Here is a 25,325-nt window from a genome sequence, read left to right as displayed (position 1 = left end):
AAACTCAGTGAACAAAAAGGCAAAATAAATCATAAAAGTAACAATAACTTACGTTAAATGAAATTGTTGATAAATGTTAACTGTTTTGCTGAAAAGCTTTTCCACAAGTTTTACACTTTATCGGACTATGTCTAAATCTTTGTCTAAACTAAGTTCAAAAACTAATGTGCTTAATTATTGAGGAAGATTAAGATATATCGAACAAACGCTATATGTTTTTATGAAATTGTGTTTTTTAAATGATTTTGATTTTGATTTAACTGATTATAAATGTTGTTTTATTTTTACTGTTTAGTGTTTTTGCGGGTAAAATGATTTTTGCTGAGGATATAACACGCATTTTCGATATTAATGTACTTTATTGTTTTTTTACATTGTTCTCACTTAATAATGAAATTATTATATTAATAACATTATATGTGTTGACATATATTAACCTGTTTTTTTTTGCTTTCGAACGTTAAAATATTTCGATCTGATGTACACTAGCGATATATGCAAGTCAACAACTCAGCAACATTTAATGTTCTTAAACTATTCATTAGAAATTGCTACATTAAATAACTAAACATGCATGTCTTCTGGGTTTTTTTTAATTAGATAAATTGTAACTGCTTATGCAAATTTGATAACGTTCACAACTTTCAAGTAGCCAGTGATTACCGCTTCAATGGTCATTATATTGAAGTGTCTATTTAAAAAAAAAAATTTAGGAACAAACTTTACCAAATGTGTTTATTTATGATGGTCAAAGTACAACAAACGAAAAAACCTATAAGTTCTGTGAACTTTTATTGTGAGCGTATCAATGTTATGACATCTATTTCAATGAGATTAAAAAATGATAAACTATGATTTGAATTACTATAACATAATCTTTATCATTACAGTTACCTTATTGCATACTTCCCAGATGTTGTTTTGATGATTTGCGAAAGCAAAAAATCATACATTGGATTATCAATCGGTGTAATTTAACACCAACCGATACGTGTAAAGGTACACGAAATATTCCTTTTATTATTTAACATCGTTGAATCAGTTAGTTATACCATTTCATACCATTGGTCGCTGTTGCTGTCCATCCGACTATCAAAATAACAAGTACCAAACAAACGTACAGTAAATCACAAACTAGCGCTCGGTGTCTGTAATACTTAATTTTACTTTAAAACACACTGCATCGGTTCAAACGATATAATAATAATTGTCTACTATAACATATATCCTAAATATTGCACATTTTCGTTCATTATTCAAACCCTTCATTTAACAGCTAATTTCAGTGAGTGAAAGCATTTATTAGTTGAACTACGAGATTGTTTTTGTTCTCGAAATATTTGCCTCATTTTTAGCCGTTTACAAAGGTTATCTTCTTTGCTTCTTTGTATACTCGCTAGCAGCTTTGTATATCAAGTGTCGATCAGTGGTATCTTTGCAACATGCAAAGTAACCTTCAAAGAAGTCTGATCCTTTGATTAATGCAGCTGCCACCAGACTGTAATCATTTGTCCTTTGTTCATTTCTGACTTCAATTGTGTTGTACCATTCATCGATAGCTTCCACATTGAGACCGAATAACGGTATAATCACATTTGGGTTTTCCCCTAGTCGCTCATTATCCCTCAGCAACGACGTATTACGATGCGGGTTAATACTTATATATGTTTCTGAAGGCGTTTCAAGGGAGATGTGTAATTCTCTCCAGCTATATAATCGACAATACTCGTCCTTTTGTTTAGCATTTCGTACCTTGTATCTGGAGTAAATCATTTGAAATAATGCATTTATTTACATTTATGGATTTAATGGGTACTAGGGAGGATTTGCGATTTGTCTTTAATTAATAATTGTTAATCATGATTTTTTCAAGTAACTCTCTATAATGTAGTAGGATTACATGTGTCTCATATTTAGTGTGAACAAATAGATTGAACAATAGTCATGTTCTGATCCAATTTCCAAACGATGGCGTGCACAGTGTTTAGATATTTGTATAATATAATGCATAGTTCTGTGTGTTCAGATCATTCAATAACTGATACAACTTTTTTTTTACATGTTTCATATTTGTAATTTTATCATGTTCATGTCCTAATTGCAGACAGGTCATTTTATCACAAATAATAAAGCAATTGATAAAATTGATATGTGTTGTCGTTAAACATAAATCACCTGGTATTCTCCTTCCTCAGCGTATGAATGGTTTCTTCTTGCCTGTAACAAACGAATTCACAACATGTTATTAACTATTAGTGATTCAATGATCTTCAACGAAATAACAGACATTTAGTATCTATTTCTTGCACAATCCCTAAGTATGCATACAGATGTAAACCAAGTGGTCACTAATTATAATTTTAACACATCGTTCGCAGCAGAACAATATCCATCTTCAGTTGCATTGATAAAGAATGTCCTTCGAAGTTTAGATACGTTGGAATCATATACCAATCTTAATTGTTCAAATAAAAAAATGCCATATCATTTAAAGCAATTTACACGATATTCATTGTGGAATTTCACATTTCAAAATATACGTTGAAACAGTCATTGTTTCGTTAACATATGCTTTTACAGTTTTTAATGTAGTGAAAGTTGCTTATTGAAATCACTCACGTGCTTTGAAGGAACGGATTGTAAATTGATTTTAACAAACAAAGTTGTTATCTTACAAAGAATATTTTGCATCATTTTGTTTAGATGTACTCATACACATTGACAGATAGATACTTTTGAAAGGCGAATATCGCGGAAACCTGACAGGAGATTATATTATCAAAAGAGAAAGGTTATTAAGTATTTAAGGTTTATCAGTGTGAATGAGTTGTGTCAAATGTTTTCTAGTGGGTGCTGGCTTCGATGAGGCGTATTTTTATTGTTTGTATTAAGACGCATTTAGGAACTGTTTTAATGTCGGGTGTTAGTAATAGTTAGATGACATGAAGTAAGGTCCTTATGATTAAAGAAATAAAGGCAGCGAATGATTAGACCTAATCTTTAAATCCATTGAAAATGAGGGATGCATTATAAGAGATATATATTTATATTTAGCTTCAAAACATCGTATGATGATATTTTTACAACATGTTTAATGGCAATATAAAGGGTTATAAACGTTGTTAATTGTGCACATCAATTTCTAAATGAAATAAAGTTCAAATAACATTTATGATCACATTTTAAGACGTATTCGGGTATATGCATAATACTGCGTTGTTAGTTTTCTAAACAGACAGGTAAATTTACCACAAATAATAAAGCAATTGATAAAATTGATATGTGTTGTCGTTAAACATTAATCACCTGGTGTTTTCATCCCTCAGCGTATGAATGGTTTCTTCTTGCCTGAAACAAACGAATTCACAACATATTATTAATTATAAGTCATTCAATGATCTTCAACAGTGCGTGTAGAAATAACAAACATTTAGTATCTATTTCTTGCTCAATCCCTAAATATTAATACAAATGTAAACCAAGTGGTCACTTATTATATTTTTAAGACATGTACTTCGTTCCGAAGAAGAAAATTAACCATCTTCAGTTGCAATGATAAGGAATGTCCTTTGTATTTTAGATAAGTTGGAATCATCAACCAATCTTTATTGTTCAAATGAAAACAAATGTCTTATTAATTTTAAGCAATTAATATGATATTCATTGTGGAAGTTAATATTTTAAAGTATACGTTGAAATAGTCATTGTTTCGATAACAGTTTTTAATGAAGTGAAAGTTACTTATTAAAAACGCTGACGTGCTTTAAAGGAACGAATTGTAAAATGATTTTAACAGACAAAGTTGCTATCTTATGAACTGTGTTTTGCATCATGTTGTGTAGATGTACTCATACACACTGACAAATAGATACAAAAGAAGAAAGTTTTGATTGCGAAACAGAATGCTCAAAACAAAAAATTAAGAATTAAAAATAGAAGTATCTTTACAGAGTATTGAACCTTTGCAAAAAATAAAACAAATGGACAAAAGGCAAAGAGAGCCATTGCATTCTGTTGCTTTACAGGTGCCTTTTTTACAAATCAAGGCCGTAATTACGTGGCGAAAACAAAAAGGCTATTTATGTGTATGTACAATTATTGGAAAGCTATTCAAATTGATATAGCAAAGGAACTAGACAAATATATATGCAAAAAGCTACAGAAACATGCTCAGTAGCAAAAAGTTTAAACATAAACCCGGTTTAGTGGCAATGGGCAATAATTGGTATGTTTATCAAGAATTGTTAAGTACCGCCTTGGAACGGTCAGTAAAATGTAAATTTACTGGGGGTTTAAACCAGTTTATGTGCACAAACCTCACTCTTATCCCAACAATTTTTAATAAAGATAAAACGCAAAAGATAAATCTTATCAAAGTATGCATTAACTTGAGGAAACTTATAAATAAAACAAATAATAATAATAAACGAAAAGGTAAACTCCAAGTACTTCAATGATTATCTGTAGACGGAGGGAAACAATTCTGAGCACCTAAAGCAAATACTTTTCAAACATACGATGCAGTCATCGTTAGAAACCAAAAGCTTCACACACAGTCTGCCTTAAAAGATTTAAAACTGTGTGATCATAGAGTTTCATATTAAAAAGCATCATTGTACTAAAACTGGAAACAAATTAAAAAAAAAAAACATTATTAAAAATAAAAGCGACTAGTATATGCTATTCTCTCCTTCCAAACTCTCCTTACAACAAATTAAAAAAGAAGAAACACTATTTAGTTTGGCTTAATCTTCTTTTTGCAATTAACATGAGATAAACTTTCGCGAATCTTTTAAAGACACTATTCATATTTAAATGATGACGCATCATTTATTATGAATGGATAAGTCAATAATATTGCGTTGTAAGTGTTCTAAACAGAAAGGTCATTTTATCATAAATAATAAAGCAATTGATAAAATTGATATGTGTTGTCGTTAAACATTAATCACCTGGTGTTTTCATCCCTCAGCGTATGAATGGTTTCTTCTTGCCTGAAACAAACGAATTCACAACATATTATTAATTATAAGTCATTCAATGATCTTCAACAGTGCGTGTAGAAATAACAAACATTTAGTATCTATTTCTTGCTCAATCCCTAAATATTAATACAAATGTAAACCAAGTGGTCACTTATTATATTTTTAAGACATGTTTTTCGTTCCGAAGAAGAAAATTAACCATCTTCAGTTGCATTGATAAGGAATGTTCTTTGTATTTTAGATAAGTTGGAATCATCAAATGAAAAAAATGGCTTATTAAGCAATTGATATGATATTCATTGTGGAAGTTTATATTTTAAAGTATACGTTGAAATAGTCATTGTTTCGATAACATATGATTTTACAGTTTTTAATGAAGTGAAAGTTACTTATTAAAAACGCTGACGTGCTTTAAAGGAACGAATTGTAAAATGATTTTAACAGACAAAGTTGCTATCTTACGAACTGTGTTTTGCATCATGTTGTGTAGATGTACTCATACACACTGACAAATAGATACAAAAGAAGAAAGTTTTAATTGTGAAACAGAATGCTCAAAACAAAAAATAAGAATTAAAAATAGAAGTATCTTTACAGAGTATTGAACCTTGGCAAAAAATAAAACAAATGGACAAAAGCCAAAGAGAGCCATTGCATTCTGTTGCTTTACAGGTGCCTTTTTTTACAAATCAAGGCCGTAATTACGTGGCGAAAACAAAAAGGCTATTTATGTGTATGTACAATTATTGGAAAGCTATTCAAATTGATATAGCAAAGGAACTAGACAAATATATATGCAAAAAGCTACAGAAACATGCTCAGTAGCAAAAAGTTTAAACATAAACCCGGTTTAGTGGCAATGGGCAATAATTGGTATGTTTATCAAGAATTGTTAGGTACCGCCTTGGAACGGTCAGTAACATGTAAATTTACTGGGGGTTTAAACCAGTTTGTGTGCACAAACCTCACTCTTATCCCAACAATCCTTAATAAAGATAAAACGAAAAAGTTAAATCTGATCAAAGTATGCATTTACTTGAGGAAACTTATAAATAAAACAAATAATAATAATAAACGAAAAGGTAAACTCCAAGTACTTCAATGATTATCTGTAGACGGAGGGAAACAATTCTGAGCACCTAAAGCAAATACTTTTCAAACATACGATGCAGTCATCGTTAGAAACCAAAAGCTTCACACACAGTCTGCCTTAAAAGGTTTAAAACTGTGTGATCATAGAGTTTCATATTAAAAAGCATCATTGTACTAAAACTGGAAACAAATTAAAAAAAATAACATTATTAAAAATAAAAGCGACTAGTATATGCTATTCTCTCTTTCCAAATGATTTGAAAACGTAAAATATTTGAAGGAATTTAAGTCACAGCCAAAACACTCGGAGTCAGTCAACACGTGTCCGCCAAAAACGGTTTTAAAGATAACATGAAATAGCAAATTCTTCATAAAAATCAAAGCACTGAAAATTTAGTTATGAAAGGATGCTATGTTCAACCCAATATTTTGTTTTAGATATTCATCTTCAAATACAAGAAGGCAAGTGCTCTTCAAATTATTGCCTTTATATCCACGGTTTGAATAAAATCCAAGTAATTCATTAAGTCTATCTGCCCAACTGCCTGCTGGAAACATTTTAATTTTACGAATTTTCTTTAAAACATCACCATAAAAATAGGGATGAGCAATACTATCAGCAATGAGCGATTTAAGACTACTATTTTACTTTGGTATCAGATTATAATGACCATTAACATATTTAGAGAAAGTTTTCCTTAATTTAAAATATCGGAAACCCTGTTTTAGAAGTTTTTGCGTCATAAGTTTACTGCGAGAGCTGATTTTTTTACATCTGTACATATTCTAGCAAATCGTATCAACTGTGCAAAAAAAAACACCATACGATAGTGAAATAGGAACATCACCATTTAAAGAAGGGTAATTAATTATTTTAAAATTAAAATCATTACGTTTATCATAAAGATTGATGCTCAATATATCTTCCTTTACTTCTAGTTGCAAATCTAAATAGGATGCTTTTAAAACGGATGTATTAGATTTATTAAGTTGCAATTGTGAAGGGTATATCGAATGAATGTTATCTGTAAACACAGGATTATTTAAACTTAGAATATCATCAATATATTTAAACGTGCTATAAAGACTGATTTTTAAACGCGTTTTATTGCATAGTGTCAAAACGTCGTTGCCTCATTTTGTATATCGAAGACTAGTTGGAGGTGCTTGCGCGCGTTTGTCGTTTAGGGCTTGTGTGATTGTGTTTTTGGGCTTATGCATATGCCTGTTTGGTTGCGTGTGCGCTTGTGTGATATAACGACCGCAGAAAAGTAGATCTGTGTAATCGTAGTGTATAGTTCATTCACAAACAAAGAAGAGGTATTTTAAACAAAACTGTCGACGAAGTAAGAACATATTTAAAAGAATAATATGTATTTTCTCTTAGGATAAAACTAGTTTGTAATGCCATTGCTAGTCAGAATTCATCAGCCTTCAATTTCGCTATAATATGTACATTTTGTATCTTCACACATTGAATTTCAACTATGCATGTAATAATGATGGCGTTGTCAACGTTAAATCTTTCACGACAATGTTTAAGAGAAAAGTCCTTGATTTGTTTTCAAAAACTATTGTCGAATATTCACACTTAGCGAAAGAGCGATTATATTAAGTATAATCAAAAGTAAACATACGCTTAAGTTTCTATACACTAACATTAGCTCTAAAGTGTTGTATGTAATTGCATAAACCTTACATTGACAAATTCTTTGTGTAGTTGTCGTGATTTCAAAATTGAGACTTGAAGACAATTCCAGGTTGGCTTAAGATTGTTTTTATTATGTCTTCGTCCTAGTGTTCATGTTGTTGAAATGAATTTCAATGTTCAATTCAATGAGCTAAGTTTACTTAATTAATAGAATGACACCTCAAATAAAATAAGCGGAATACTATTTTTTTTTTTAAAGTGATAACATATTAAGAAATATTACAACAAATTAAAAAAGAAGAAACATTATTTAGTTTGGCTTAATCTTCTTTTTGCAATTAACATGAGATAAACTTTCGCGAATCTTTTAAAGACACTATTCATATTTAAATGATTACGCATCATTTATTATAAATGGATAAGTCTATCTAACTACTTCACCAATCGTTGCCGATTGTAAATTAAATTTGTTTCCTTAGCGCAAATATTTCAGATGCGTATGTTGTGCCGAAAGCACAAACATCAATATATTTAACAGCTTAAATGTTACGCTTATCTTATATAAGAATGTATGCTATGTTTTAAACGTTATGCTACTCAAAATTTATGTTTTGTTCCGAGGATTTACCGCTTCTAATTTTTTGAAATTGTCAGAAAACAATTATTTTTTGTGCGCCCGCACTTATATTTTGATAGCTTACCGAGATTGTTTTTTTTTTATAAAAAGCTGAAAAATAAATTAAATCAAAATGGCGGCTTCCGGTATTAACAATGTGGCTCGAATTTTGGAAATTAAATCTTATTTTTGACAGTCAATGTGTTTTGGCCATGCTTGAAGTAACTGTTCGACGTCTTATGCACTAAAGGATCATTTATTGAATTAATAAGTATGCAGTAAAGCAAATGTACCTGACATTGGTAGCTATAATATTGCGTTGTTAGTGATTCTTTTTGGATGGAAATCGGGATTATGAGCAATGACTCAACTATGTAGTATTTGATTGAATACTTATTTGATAAACTACAGAAACAAGCTCAGTAGCCTAAACTTAATACAAGTAACCATATGTTTTCCTTACGTCGTTGCTGAAGATGACAGCTTTACTTCACAGAAAATAGTACATTGTTTGTTCCAAAAAGATATATTCAAGTCACGTTTGAACCAATTCTGCAAAAACAACTGTATCAAACAAATATTTGGTCACAAATAGCGATATAAATACTGGTCCGGATTAACACATACCATTTCATTAATTGTGATAATGAAAACGAAACTAAGTCAAGAAATTTAAATGTAAATGGAGTTTGATGATACCAGTGTAAAACATGCTTTCTAACACATCCGAAATCAATCCTTTGAATGTCTAAATACAATTGCAAATGATGTTGAAGTGATTTAGGTAGATTTAAATAAGTCGTTTCAAACTTTTTCTTGTAAGCAGGATTATTCTTTTTTTTGTGAAGGATCGGCATTCTTAAATTTGTTTTAATTATATAAGCAATTTGATTTATCCGTATAATGTGTGTACTGAAGACGGATGAATAAAGAAAATATGTTCCCACATTTTCCCAATGTCCATTAGAGGTTCATTTCAAGATTGCATTCAAATGCGCTTAAGGGCAATTCCATCGAACAATCTTACTTATCTATAGTGATTATAAGGAAAAATAATTGATCGCTTCAATTGTTTTGGCAAAAACATGAGAAACTAAATATAAATTTGGTTGGCTTTATATCGTACTGTACATCAAACCCTTTCAAATTAATCCGTACATGGTTACTAGGCAACCAATGTTCAAACCATCGTTCATGAACACCTTTAATCGTTATAAAATACACACAGACCATTTTTCTGACGAATTAACACTTCCATTATTGTAAATGTTAAAAGCATATTGCAAAACCCACGGAAAATTGATACGTTTATTTCAGTTTAATAAACAACCGAAAAACATGAATTCATATTCTATTGTTGAGAACTTCATGTTAAAAAAGCATACCTGTCGGCTCTTTGTACTTGCTTCCAGACCTCCTTTATTAGGTCGCTGTAATTATTTTGAAACAAAGCCTTAATCGTTATGATCACTAGTTCCATACGTTTAATTGTCAAATCTTTAATTTAAATCTAGAAGTAAAAAACAGCCGACTATTAAAACAAACATGTGGGCAGAATGTTAACTGTTTGTTGACTCAATGGATATTTTGTCCTTCTTATGAATAAATCAAGACAAAGAACAGATATGTAGAGACATTCTTAACGCATTGACCCACTTTGCAATTGTTTTAACATTATTTTTGAAATGAACAAATTGGTCGCAAAACAGGAAAAAATTACTCACGAATTTTCCCGTTCAAGTTCCTCTGTTCTATTTTTGGACTTTCTGTGAAATAGAGCACATCATATTAGTGACTAGAATAGACTAGAATAGTGAGGAGATGAGGTTATTATATTAGATTCCTAGTTTGGATTTAAACTCATTAAGTGTCAAGTTTTTAATTTGAAAATATATAAAAAGAAAGAACAGCCGACTCATTGACCCACTTCGTTATTTTTTATCATAATTTTTTAAACGAACATTTACACTTGTCAAATTATGTAGACACCTCTTCGTATTAGACTTTTATGAGATTCAGATTGTCAATGAACAAATTGGTCGTAAAACAACAATTATTTACTCACGATATTTCCCGTTCAAGTTCTTCTATGTTATTTTTGTACTTTCTGTGAAATAGAGCACATCAGATTAAGGGACAGAGTCATGCCGATGCAACATTTGACATGGAAAACAGCTGTGTTACTTTGAAATTTATAAAATTAAAAAGTGAGAAGATGAGGCAATTATTTTATTTTTCCAGATTGAACTTGAATTCATTCATTAAATATATAAATGCCGTCGGTCGTTGCAAAACCTTCCTCGTGTCTTTAAGTGTGCTCCGATTCAGCTTAAGTTTTTACTGCTAATGTTGATTCGTGTTTAATCCTGTTGATACCTGTGCCTTAACCATAAACAAATAAAACACTCATTTAACTCAAGTTCCGCATAAATGCTGAAAGGCCATGACATAACGATATAAACATTTTAAATAAAGTGTACTCTGTCTTTATTTATTGATGATCATAAATGTTTCTTGTTATGGGTCTGTAAAATTGTCTTTTCCCTGTGGTGTCTTATATCGTAAAATGTATGTTGAGACCCTAAGTTACTAATATTAAAGTTGTAAACAATGTTGAAGTAGTCCTACTTCACTCTTTTATGATTTATATCGATTATTCTAAATAAAGTAACATTAATGTGTATCGTGGAAATACATTTTTGATTAACATGAGACTGAGTCTAGTACACACATGGTCTCGACGGATACGTGTTTACACACCGAACTGGACGTGATACAGGTCACCAGAAAAGAGTCCTATCATAATACACCCTATGTACATGCATGGTGTACAGCGGCCAAAATATGGTTATAGCCAATAGCTTATATCTAGATATATTTATTTCTAAAAATTGCTTGGACTTATCGTATCGTGCAGATTCTATAAATAATGGAAAAAAGCCTGTTTATATCGGAATAAAATTATGTTTGTTAATTTGTACGGAAAATGTACATTCAAATGTACATTCGGCAAAATTACCCATTATTAATCACTATTACGTATTTGACGCGATACGCGGTGCCGATACCAGACAATTGAAGACAATATATTCCAAACCTCGGCCAATATCGAGCAAACTCGGCCAATATCAACAAAACTCTGCAAATAGGAGTTTTTTTGTTTTTTTTTGGATGGCTACAAAACTCGCCAAATATAGGATTTGAGAAATAGACCATTTTCATTGGTTGTTGAAACTCGCCTAATATGAGAATGTTGCTGGATTTATTTTAAAGTGAAGCCATTTTATCTTTCGTTTTCCGACTGTTTTGAAAAAACCAATTGTGCTTTGGTTAAACTATTTGGAATTACTATTAAATTCTTCAACCACTATGTACGGTTTGATATAACAGTTTTATCTTACTTGTTGGTGGTTTTTACGACTATAATACTTGTGTACACCGAAAAATGGACGACGAAGCTGAGCTTGTTATCGTTTTAGTTCACGTTTGACGAAATAAAGACGAAGAGACGAAATACATGCTTCCTTAGACTGTGCAGCACTTTATTCATAAGTATGTGCAATGTCACTAAAGGATGCATGTCAAAATCAGCAAAGTCAAGTCCAGGAAAGCAGACACAATGAATGAATCGGCGATAAACAGGCTTCAAATACTGTATAAAATTAAGGTAAGTTATTCGAAGTGTTTTTACCAAAATGTCGAACAATACGTAATAGATAATTAATACAATACTTTAATACACCTATGTATTATGTGATTGGTATTGACCGAGTAGTTTGTCATCCCCAAAATGAATTAACCCCGCTGTGACAAACACATTTCTTACTTCTAATTAAAATGATCTTACTAATCTCTTATTTAGAATTCCATTTTCTGTTATATTACAGGATATGTGGACGACCTAGAGGAAAAGTAAGTACTAAGTTGTACTATACAAGCGAATGATAAACACTTTTTATATGATTGTGTAGTTGTGGTTTCAAATAACTATTAAGAGATGCGCACGCCTCAAATGTCTCAACTTAATTGTCTATACCAGTTCTACCTTTAAAATACAAATACTTCAATAACATATTTTAAATAGAATACGAAACTATTAGCACAACTTTAAAAGTTATCAGCGGTTAAATTTGATGCTTTGATCCATTTTAATTTTTGTACCAGCTTTACCAGTTAATGTAGCAGCTGCTGGCTTCATTTCTGCAGCAATTTATGTTATGCTTAAAAGAAAATGGGCATTATTGAAAGACAAGGCAAATTTAGAACAACTTTATTAATTCCCCCAAAAAATCGAATGCAAAATTATTTAAACCAAAAAAAAAGTAAAAAATATAATGTCTTCATAAACAAATATATTAAATTTAGTTGTGCTACTTGATATATATATATACGGATATATAAACTAATAAGGTATGGAGAACCTTCATAATACGCTTTAATAAAAATCATAAATATAGAAGGGATAGCTAGTAAACTACTTGGATTTTAACTTAAGCTTCTCTTAAAGAAAATAATAAAGGTTACCATAAAAAGCGACGTTATGAAAAAAATGACGAAGAATAGAAGAGAAAAATACAAAATTTATCAGACGGAATATGAAAGGAATAAAAACTATTGCGACCTGGACAGTGAAATGCTTTAATACACAGATTTTGTTAATTCATTTATCATGAAAAATATATGTAATTTCAGTTACTGCATTTAAAGGAAGTAGGAAACACATCGGAAATTTTAAAGAAGTATGTATGCTGTTGGCAAGCATTTAGAAATAAATCCATGATTATTTAAAATGTGCTACACTGAGTAAAAACGGACTGTTTTTAGAAAATGACGTTGAAAATGGATGAAATTACTGCAAACGAATTTAATCGAAGACAAACTAGTATTAACAACGATACAAGTATCTATGGATTATAAATCTGTTCAAAGGTAAAAGGTGCCTTAATCAATTTTGGTCAAATGTGATATATGGTGATTTTTTCAAACTTAAAAGGTACCTTTTAATATGTGGTTAAGTTTTCAAGTTAAGGTCCAATCCTTACATGGAAGTATATTGAGTTAACTACATTTTGTTAAGGTAAAGGGGTTCAAGTTCATTTGGTACATTCATGCCAACAACATTGTAAATGTTTCCAACGGCAAAAGGAGCTAACTTTTACCAATAAAAAGGGGTGTATTCATTTTATTCATTTTACAGCAAAGGTGTCCAGTTATCTCGGTTTCCCAAGAACGTTTTAATTTCTTAATTGTTTATCTTACTTGTCACAACAGGGTTAAGTTCTAGAAATTGTATGATAATTATCATTTAATTTGTCTTTATGTTTATGAATCTCTAGTGTTTCACACACATTATGTCTAGATTCTTGATTTTACCAGATGGGTGTCTTTGGACTAGTAAGTTAATATTCTAACATCTATTTTCTCTAAGCTTTTCAGTAGGCTTATATTGTATAATCATATTGATAAATACCGCAATTTCATTAACAATATGATAGATGTAAGGACTTACTAATTCTATAATACAAATGCAAATCTAGTCTAAACATTTGATTAAATTATGTAAAAACATGAAGTTGTATTAAAGCGTTGAAGTTGTTTTTCACTAGCATTGATCGTTGATTATTTCAAAGTTTATTTATCATTTTCCACTAATATCCTAAAGTTATAATAATTAAATGATAAGACTTTTAAATGTGTTAACATCCATACTTCTTTTTTATAAGCATTTGATACTACTCTATATCAGGGTTAGGGTTTATTTTATAGGTATTGTTTTCATATAAATATCATTTGTTTAATACATGTTTACACGTACGACAAAAATCATCAAAAACTACAATGCTGTTTATTCAATATGGTTTTTCCAAAACACATATCGTATTAATTGTATGTTGTATGCAAACAAAGTATCGTAATATCAACGTTCTTCGTATAAAAGTTTATCAATAATAATAATAATGAGAGTATGACAGCTCTTATTGATAATGAAACAAACTATACAGTGTTTAATTATAAAACATTTACATTGATTTTTAAACGAGTGCCAAAGCTGACTCAGAAAATTATAGTGCCTCTAACCGAGTCTTTACTCTGATGATTATGATGACATTAAGAAATTGGTCGATTATGAGGCGTTCTTTACAAAATTTGACTGACGATTATTACTAAATCAATGAACAAGACCAAACGCAGACAGGGGTTGAGCTATAATCTAACAAAGATATGGACGAGGTTTCAGAACATAGTTTTGATGATCTTTCTAGCATATTTTCTGGACTTGGTGAATAAAATTGTATATATGGTCACTGGTGAAAGATCCTTTATCCGAGTTGCATTACACATTTTCCAGGGTTACATCAATTTCTTAATGAATTTCAGGAAAGCCAAGGATATCAGGATGGTTATGACTCATGTCAATAGTCAAGGTATTCCAATAATGCAGTCGTCCATGGTCCACTGAAATAGTTCTTTTATAGAAGACCCAAAAAGCTACCAATATGCAGTTCACTTATATATTTGTTGTGTTTGAAACAGCTGACTACAGAATGGTTGGGAATATGATATTATATAAGAGCAACTGCTGATTTCAGCATCAACCCTATGTTCAATGTTCCTGAAAGCCATTTGAGAAATGTAAATATTGCATGCATTTTGAAATTGAAAGCTTTTAATGCATGCCAATTGTTTTTTTGTGATTTAACATATTCATTTTCTATACATATCGTTTTCAAGAAACATGTGTACAAATTGTTTGATGCAACAATAGCCCTAATAATGGAAGTAAAGAACCATCCCCCACCGATGTAGATACATTATGATTTTTTTTCTGAGATTTTCTTTTTTCAAATTGAGTTATGATATTAAATTTATGAAGAATCCCCATAAAGCACTGACAAATATTCATTATAACAGAATTTTGTAAATCAAAGGCTGAAATAGTAAAATAGGTGTACTAACTATTATTTAGCCATTTCTTAAAATAAGCATTATCAACAGAGCTCTTTTTCAATTTATGATAATGTTTTATTGTTAATATAGAATAACAAAACATAAATGAACAAATCCAATTTAAATCACGCTATTATATTATTCTTATCTTTATTTGAAAATTAGTTTCAACCATTTAGATATACACATATATTACTTGGTACAGTTAATCAAATGTGTAGTAAGGCTCATAATATTTCATTGAAATGTTGTGGGGTCACTTCGTCTGAATGTTTGCACCTCACAAGTAGAACATTTTCGTTCAAGGTATTGAAAAAAAAACATCGTTATTATGTTACCAGTGTCTTATTTGAGTTGGAGTTGTGACCAGTATGAATTAAAATAACGAGCAATTGAAACTAGGAAAGATATGTACACATTCAGATGAAATACTGCTAGAGCACGTCTAAGAACGTCTAAGAACGTGACTTATTTCATATTACTATTTATATTATTTTCATAATCTATTCATTCGATTTCTATATATATATATTTGCTCTGATTTTATCATCCTTTTGAGCCCAGAACCTATCCTTTTTAATAAAATGTTTCTTTTTAACATGCCTGTCCAAAATATAATTATTTATGTCGTTTTGAATTATTCCACTATAGTAAAATATGTTTGATTTTTGTTGCTCACAATCCATTTTCGTTACACGTAACAAATCATTGCTTGCAGTGTGTAATATGTCTTCCAAATAAAGTTAAATTGTTCTGCGACTTTGTCCAATTTTTCTTAACTTAAGTGTTGATATATTGACTCCTCCATATTATTGGCAAACAAATAGATTGTATCATAATAAATCAATGGTTTATATTTCATATGAAGAAATGTGATAATCTCCTTAGAACCACTGTTTCCGTTACTCAAAATTATTAATCCATAGTGTGCCATTCTTGCTGCGAAAATATGTTTTTCAATTAGTGCCATAATTTGTAATTTTCATTATATAAATCTTTGAAATTAAAAAAAGGAAATATTTAAAAGAAAAGCACCTAATTCACATATTAACACATAATAAATTAAACCTTGAATCATGCTTAACTGTTTGTTTAAGCAAGTTTTTGCTTAGAAACTACAATTGCGCAATTTCTTCCATTATTATTTGGAAACCGTAATAACCGCAATCATATGAAATGTGTTTATGTTCACCATTATCAGGAAATCACAATTGTGCAATCACATAAAAGTGTTAATCACTCGTATGTAAAGTGCAAAAATTCTTAACGAACTAAATTTCAACTAGATCGCGTAAGTTACTTTTCTTTTAAGACAACATTCGTCAACTATTACGACTAAAAAAACCCTTTTCATTTATCTTTTCGCTTCTTTTTCGCATGGGTCATAATAGTTAATTGTTAAGAAAAATCGATGTCATTTTATGTAATTATGTGATGTAGTAAGTAATGTGGTCGTCATCGCGAGATCAATTCATTCGGAGGACCTGATTTTAAGCGGGTCTCAAAATAAGTTAAACTGCACTGTGACAAATACATTACTAAATAGGTAGACAAACGCTTAAAAATGTAACAAGTTGAAGAAATAATAAAGAACAATTGTAACTGTTGTGCTTTCGAATCAATCAAAAGGAGGACAAAATACCATCAATTCTGAAGCTTTCATGTTTAGATAAGATAATGATATTGCTAGGTATACTCACTCAATTAATGCTTCCATATATTTCAACTGCATTCGTGTTTCCATCAATTTTTTTACTTTTTCTGCTAAAGCTTCACTCCATCTAGCGCCACTTTCTCTGAAAATGAAAATTATATCATTGATTTTCTAAATTAAAATCATCTCCTAAGAGGGTAAGTCAGTGTTTTTGTTCCTGGTTTGAAAATTGATCGCATTGAGGGCAACAAAAGCTGTTTTTCATTTAATGTTATTAAGTCGACTTCATGTTCTAGACTTTCAATACAGGTTCTCATTGTCCTTTAAAATGTATTTTGTATATGACTGAAACATAAGCACATTACGTAAAAAAAACGTAAAAAAATAATTAAAAAACACACAGTTCCTAAAAAGAGCTATACCTGAGTTCTGCACATTCTCTCTCTAATTCCACGATTCTCTTCCTATGGTTTGCTACCAAATCCCTAAACAAAACATGCATTACTATTATTTTGTTGTTATTAATTATGTCGCATTCAAACACTAGTTCAGATTTTACGAATTGTTTGAGTGGATATCATGTAATTTAAATTTAAATCCATTGAGAGGGTTCTCAGCTTGCTTGTTCCTTATTTGAAAATCAAGCGCATTCATTTTATAACGAGATATGTTTATTTCAATGATATTAAAGCGTGTGTACGTTGTATACTTGCAATATAGGATCTAATTGTTAGAATATATGTACATATGAATGATTAAAACTCTGTAAAAAAGATTAATAAAACTGATTACCACATATATTAATTAAAAAATCTACATTATACTAAGTAAAAACTGTTTTGTAAGAGACATATTTGAGTTCAACACATTCATTCTCGAGTTCTTCAATTGTTCTCTTCAGGTTTGTTTTGATTCCTATACGACACATGCATTCGTATAAGAAAGCTGTTACTAATAATTTCAGATTAAAACACGTATTCAGAATTTACTGAAAAAATACCTGCGAAATCAGAATGACTTTAATTGTATCAATTGTACTTTGAATTTCCTTAGATTATAAGTATCTTCCATAGCCGAGAGTGTAAGATAGGTTCATTCCGAGCCGAGCGTAGGGTGTTTTGCAGAAACGAGGTTTACAGAGTAATTACAATGTGGTGACCATTAAAAAGGAGTTCCATACGGGCATTTTATCTTCGCCCGTGGACAAGAGAAGAATCTCTAGCATGGTAAAATTATTGGATCTACTTATCTGAGGTTGGAGAAAATCATTTCTTTTTCACCCGCTTTCCTACTTTTGATATAGTTGAGCTTTCGAATCAATACATTTACGACCTGTATGTAGCATAAGCACTATGATAATAACTCATTTATCTCTGATGTGACATATGTAATGCAATTAACATTTTCCAGGGAATAGTTGGTCTAAGTAAAGCACAATAACCTTTAATATTTGAAATACAGTTTAACACCGTTTTTTCCGATATCGTGGGGACCCAAAACATTATTTAGAAATAGCGATTTTTCGGATTAAAATTTTCAGAAAATGACAGCGTTCGCGAATAGATGGAGTGAAATATTAATTCGTGAAGATAGCAATGTCGGTTATACGTGAACACTACAATACATTCGCGTTGAGCAATATTTCGTATACATGATTGTTAATTTATTGTTGTTAATAAATGACAAGTAATTCGTTATTATAATTCTATATCAAAACAATATTAAACATATAAAACAAAATGACAGCACATATATGCATTCGGAACATATCGAAAATCAAAAAGGTATGCTCATCGATATGCCATATGCTCCGGCGATTTTTATTGCGTCATACTTCTCCTGGTAGCTTTTCGAAATATGTGGCGTTTAACACCTTTCCCTGTTATAATCGATCCAGATATCCTCCCGAATTACTTACCGGGACATCTCCGGATTGTTCGATAGCGGGTCGAGTGAACAATGCGACGATCGAATCTGATGATATAGACGAGTGCTTTCGCAGTATGGTGTGAAAGGCTATGAGATTATCGAATCCGAAATAAGGATTGATAAGTTGGTGTGAAATACCAGATCGGGGCGTCTTTACTTCGAAATAGCGACTTTTTTGAAATAGCGATTTCGGATTATATATTAAGAATTTATTAAACAGACAAGGAATAAAACCGGAAACGACATTTAACTTCGACATAGCGGTACTTTTGAATAAACGGTGTTCGAAATAGCTGTGTTGAACTGTATAACAGGCCATTGAACAATTGTAAACGAAAACATTAAACAAAGTAAAACCAAAATGAAAAAAATAAAAATAAAAAATAAAAAAGAAGCCTGCTTGAGATCATCACATTTTCATGAGAAACTTAAATGGGGGGGGGGGATTAATTTTAAAACCTCTGTAACTAGATTCCTTATGACGTTAATTAAACACACCTTACGAAGAATATCGTTTCTAGTGCTCTACTCGGTGAATATAATGGGTATATAACATAATCGAATTCGGAGTTAACCTAGCTCTTTTTATTTCTTAATTTTGACCAGGTATTTCTTCTTGCCTGGCAGAATTCGTAAGCATTTACATAACGTTGTACACGAATTCGTTTAAATACATTTCATGGTAACTTCTATTTAACTAGCAAAGTAGGTAAGAATTGAATCGTATGTTAAGTCACAATAAATTTCAAGTAGTTGGTCTAAAAGCGAGACCGTATGCATTAAAAACTTTCATGTTTTATCATATAATGACAAATGTAGAGATTTTGCATGGATTTGACTATCATAAATCAAGTTATTAACTTAATTCATGTTACATTTCATATTAAATATATTGTATTGTTTGGACAATGAAAAAACAATAAATCCAACCAAACGTTCACATTGGAGTATGCTGTATAATTTGCTACGTCTTGTTGTATCTGCTGCTCGTCATCTGTTATGTCCGAATACACATCGAATACACATCGGGAGTAAACTCGAGTGATATGAGTAGGTTGACTATTCCTGCAATGTGTATAAGTACAAATGTATGTAAATCAATCACATTTCGTCGCTCACTATTGTCTGGTATCTTGCACTTGTGCTTTTTCGTCAAAGGCATTGGTTGCGAACAACACCGCAATTACAAGTGTAACGTTTAAGCATATATTTAAAGATTGGTCTTACATTATACATATACAGTAATGTACGTGATATATGTAGTGTAGAATGATTACTTGTACACTAAAGTGTAGTGTCTTTTGGCAATTTAATCATATTCATCTCAACATGACGATTGTTGATTGTTACGAATTAAGGATTTTCATCGAAGTTTTTATTGCATCAATCTTTTAATTATAATAATCATCTTTCCTAACGGTCTCTAATCATATAAATTGTACATTGAATTGACGTCGATGAACAGTTTCATTGAAATCCAAACTGTTGATATAATTTAACTTCCGCTTCAACAGCTTTGCAGCATGTATGTATAATCAGCATTATGACTTATTAAATTAATATCTGGTTCTCTTCTAAAGTCATCAGAAATCTTTACAATGACTTTAAGAAAATATTTTACTGGGAATATCTGGCCTTGGTTATGCACAAAAATCTTAAATATTTGAAATGTTACACGCCATTGAAATATTGTAAACGAAAACATTTAATTACGTAAAAAGTATTGTGTCAGAAAAAAGAACCTGCTTGAGTTCAACACATTTTCATGAGTAACTAATCGAGTGCCCAGAGTTGTGCGTCAATTATTTGAAAATCATTTCAGCTAGTTTCCTTATGAAGTAAATAAAATAAACACACCTTACGATAAAATCTTTCTAATGCTCTACTCAGTGAATATAATGGATATGTAATACAATCAAATTCGAAGTTTACCTAGATCTTTCTTTTTCTTCATATTGGCAACGTATTTTGTCAAATAACTTGATTAATTGCAGCTGCCTCTGTTGTATTATGTACATTAGCACATCAGGAGTAAACTCGAATGGAACGGTAAGTTGACTATTCCTGCAATGTGTATAAGTACAATTGTATGTTAATCAATCACATTTTGTCGTTTTCTGTTGCCAGGTATCTTTCACTTGTGCTTTGCCGACAAAGGAATAGGAGGTACAACACCGCAATTACAAGTGTAACGTTTAAGCATATATTTAAAGATTGGTGTAACATTATACATATACAGTAATATACGTGATATCTGTAGTGTAAAACGATAACGCTTGTTCAATAAAGTTTAGGGTCTTTGGTAATTTAATCATATTTAACTCACATGACGATTTATGATTGTCACGCTTGAAGGATTCTCACTGAAGTTTTTATTGTATCATTCTTTAAATTATAATAATCATCTTTCCTAACGGTCTCTAATCATATAAATTGTACATTGAATTGACGTCGATGAACAGTTTCATTGCAATCGAAACTGGTTCTTCCAAACTGTTTATATAATATAGCTTCCGAATCAACAGCTTTGCAGCATGTATGTATAATCAGCATTATGACTTATTAAATTAATATCTGGTTTTCTCTTCTAATGTCATCAGAAATCTTCACAATGATTAAATAAATATTTTACTGGGAATTTTGGGCTTTAGTAATGCACAAAAATCTTTAATATTTTAAATGTTCACGCCATTAAAATATTGTAAACGAAAACATTTAACAGCGTAAAAAATATTGTTTAAGAACAAGAGCCTGCTTGAGTTCAACACATGTTCATGAGTAACTCATCGAGTGCCCAGAGCTGCGCGTCAATTATTTTGAAAATCTTTTCAGCTAGTTTCCTTATGAAGTAAATAAAAATAAACACACGGGTCTTTGGCAATTTAATCATATTCAACTCATCATGACGATTGATGATTGTCACGCTTGAAGGATTCTCACTGAAGTTTTTATTGTATCATTCTTTAAATTATAATAATTATCTTTCCTAACGGTCTCTAATCATATATTGTACATTGAATTGACGTCGATGAACTGGTTCTCTTCTAAAGTCTTCAGAAAACAACTTCACAACGATTTACGATAAAAGTTACAAAAATCCAAACTCAAATTAACTAAGGACTTATGTAAATTTAAAAGGTCCGTCTTTAGGAATTACAAATATAGAAACCTCTCGATGTGACAAATGTCATGCAAATAACATTTTACGGGAAATACTGTTTCTTTGTTATGCACAACAATTTTTAAAATTTGAAATGTAACATGCTATTGAAAAGTGTGAATAATTCGAAAATTCGAAACTAGTTTTAGACATGGCGTCACATTTTTGACACTTTTCGGTTAACACTCAACCTCTAAGACTAATGACGTACAAAAATGGTTGTTCTAAAATAGTTTTAGTTGGATAGTGTAACCATAAACTGCATTAAAGTTTCATTGAAGAACTGACTCCTGTCTGTTCAAAGGCGGTTACCCAGATACTGATTAACGAATAGGAATTAATGCATTTGGACAAAAGCAGCTGGTATTAACATGTTTGATGACTGAAAATGTTTTTTTTTTCTTGGGAATTTACCGATTGGATAATGTCTTTGATTAAATGCAGATTTGAACATAAACCGTTATAATTAACGATCGCCAGCACCAACTGTGTTTTTGTCAACAGTTGTAAACATTTTAGTTCTAGCAAACAAAACAGCCGGCTATTTATACAACTATTTAAAAAAATGTACAAATATGACATGTTCGTTTTCTTTCTTAATTGTAACCATTGGGCTTTGTAAAATTAATACGTAGTGTATATTTTTTGTAGCTAGACGTTGAGCTATTTCGACTTAGTTTTTTAGCGATACTACTTTATGACACAATCACACAATTAAGCCGACAGTTAATTACATCACACCACTAACTAGTTAAAGGTCGTATAGTAGTTATTTGTGACGACGCCTGTAAAAAGGGGTACAAAGGTGCAAAATGACATTTGAAGTGTTTGAGAGGACTTCATTAGAAACATTTTCGTTTTTATGCCGATTTTAAGAAGCACAGGGGTCGATATTTTTTCAGCATATTTCGGCATATTTATTTAGAGATGGTAATACAACAAAACGTGTTTTTTTCTCATGTCTTTTGTATAATTTGTATTTATATATCATACACAAGATAACAAATTATTTAACTGGTAGCAAAATACTAGTACAATCATGTTAATATTTTAAATAGCTTTTAAATTGTTACCATGACAATCACAATATAATGCAATTCATTATGTATTATATTAGGGGTCCAACATACAGCTCTTAGAAAATTACTCAACTACCTAAGTATAGGCAGTCACTTTACAAATAAACTTTCGTTGCTATGGTAATTTAAGTCCCAAGTGGATAAGTCTTATGCAAAGAAATTTTAAAATTATCGAAACATTCAATAAAATTACAATTAACAGGTATTAGTTTCAGACAGTTACACAATTTAGTAAAATTACGAATATTAATAAAAATGTTGGCAACGAAAAATACAAACTAGTGTATTTATTTGCTCTATGTTTTCTGGAACAGTATTACTTAACACAATAACATAATAAAAATAAATATATATATATATAATAAAAAATGTCAACAGTAACAAAACCTTGTTACCATAGCAACAACAAGTGCCAATTTCAATACAAGGGGAATTGGACAAAAAATTCACAGTTGAATGATTTCTTATAGTTAGCTACAAAAGACAACAGTAGTTTTTTTTCACTTTACCATATATAAATTGTATCATTTGTTAATAGGATATAAAATTGTAATTCGGTGATTAAACAGTGACATTCTTTAAGCTTAAGAGTAATAGAAAGGGCTGAATCATGTGCGTCTTTAGAAACACTACTCACATAAAAACCAAGATTGGCAACCGTCACCTTTCATAGAATTAAATTTTTCAAACTGTCAAGTATTATATTTTTTTGTGTGATAACAACATATACTATTTACATGATTAGATATACACACAAACTTAACATATTTGGCACTTGAAACCTGACATTTGTGCAATCTTCAAGTAAATATAATTCCTAATCTTTTCTGTAACACCCTGTCCGTTTTTAAAAGTTTATCAATAATAATAATAACGAGAGTATGACAGCTCTTATTGATAATGAAACAAACTATACAGTGTTTAATTATAAATCATTTACATTGATTTTTAAACGAGTGCCAAAGCTGACTCAGAAAATTATAGTGCCTCTAACCGAGTCTTTACTCTGATGATTATGATGACATTAAGAAATTGGTCGATTATGAGGCGTTCTTTACAAAATTTGACTGAAGATTGTTACCAAATCAATGAACAAGACCAAACGCAGACAGGGGTTGAGCTATAATCTAACAAAGATATGGACGAGGTTTCAGAACATAGTTTTGATGATCTTTCTAGCATATTTTCTGGACTTGGTGAATAAAATTGTATATATGGTCACTGGTGAAAGTTCCTTTATCCGAGTTGCATTACACATTTTCCAGGGTTACATCAATTTCTTGATGAATTTCAGGAAAGCCAAGGATATCAGGATGGTTATGACTCATGTCAATAGTCAAGGTATTCCAATAATGCAGTCGTCCATGGTCCATTGAAAGAGTTCTTTTATAGAAGACCCAAAAAGCTACCAATATGCAGTTCACTTATATATTTGTTGTGTTTGAAACAGCTGACTACAGAATGGTTGGGAATATGATACTATATAAGAGCAGCTGCTGATTTCAGCATCAACCCTATGTTCAATGTTCCTGAAAGCCATTTGAGAAATGAAAATATTGCATGCATTTTGAAATTGAAAGCTTTTAATGCATGCCAATTGTTTTTTTGTGATTTAACATATTCATTTTCTATACATTTTGTTTTCAAGAAACATGTGTACAAATTGTTTGATGCAACAATAGCCCTACTAATGGAAGTAAAGAACCATCCCCCACCGATGTAGATACATTATGGTTTTTTTTGAGATTTTCTTTTTCAAATTGAGTTATGATATTAAATTTATGAAGAATCCCCATAAAGCACTGACAAATATTCATTATAACAGAATTTTGTAAATCAAAGGCTGAAATAGTAAAATAGGTGTACTAACTATTATTTAGCCATTTCTTAAAATAAGCATTATCAACAGAGCTCTTTTTCAATTTATGATAATGTTTTATTGTTAATATAGAATAACAAAACATAAATGAACAAATCCAATTTAAATCACGCTATTATTTTATTCTTATCTTTATTTGAAAATTAGTTTCAACCATTTAGATATACACATATATTACTTGGTACAGTTAATCAAATGTGTAGTAAGGCTCATAATATTTCATTGAAATGTTGTGGGGTCACTTCGTCTGAATGTTTGCACCTCACAAGTAGAACATTTTCGTTCAAGGTATTGAAAAAAAACATCGTTATTAAGTTACCAGTGTCCAAACT

At 30.6% G+C, this 25,325-nt stretch overlaps 1 protein-coding gene across 3 annotated transcripts in view; it reads right to left on the bottom strand.

Moving 5' to 3' along the window:
- Positions 1-775: 775 nt before the first annotated feature.
- Positions 776-25,325, bottom strand: part of LOC128241442 (myosin-16-like) — a 67,209-nt gene continuing 42,659 nt past the window's right edge. For 2 of the 3 annotated variants that reach the window (XM_052958370.1, XM_052958371.1), the window contains exons 17-27: positions 20,808-20,939; positions 19,806-19,940; positions 17,369-17,431; positions 16,993-17,088; positions 10,410-10,451; positions 10,069-10,110; positions 9,730-9,774; positions 4,953-4,994; positions 3,307-3,348; positions 2,176-2,217; positions 776-1,759 (exon numbers count right to left, since the gene is read on the bottom strand). In XM_052958370.1, the coding sequence (XP_052814330.1) occupies positions 1,369-1,759; positions 2,176-2,217; positions 3,307-3,348; positions 4,953-4,994; positions 9,730-9,774; positions 10,069-10,110; positions 10,410-10,451; positions 16,993-17,088; positions 17,369-17,431; positions 19,806-19,940; positions 20,808-20,939 (1,072 nt within the window). In that variant the 3' untranslated portion in view covers positions 776-1,368. The remainder of the gene's footprint in view (positions 1,760-2,175; positions 2,218-3,306; positions 3,349-4,952; positions 4,995-9,729; positions 9,775-10,068; positions 10,111-10,409; positions 10,452-16,992; positions 17,089-17,368; positions 17,432-19,805; positions 19,941-20,807; positions 20,940-25,325) is intronic. The other variant, XM_052958372.1, reaches the window with a different exon arrangement.

Source organism: Mya arenaria, chromosome 7, assembly GCF_026914265.1.
Source record: "Mya arenaria isolate MELC-2E11 chromosome 7, ASM2691426v1".
Taxonomy (NCBI): Eukaryota; Metazoa; Mollusca; class Bivalvia; order Myida; family Myidae; genus Mya; species Mya arenaria.
Note: the sequence above shows the minus strand (reverse complement) of the source record. Positions and strands in the feature narration are given on the sequence as shown.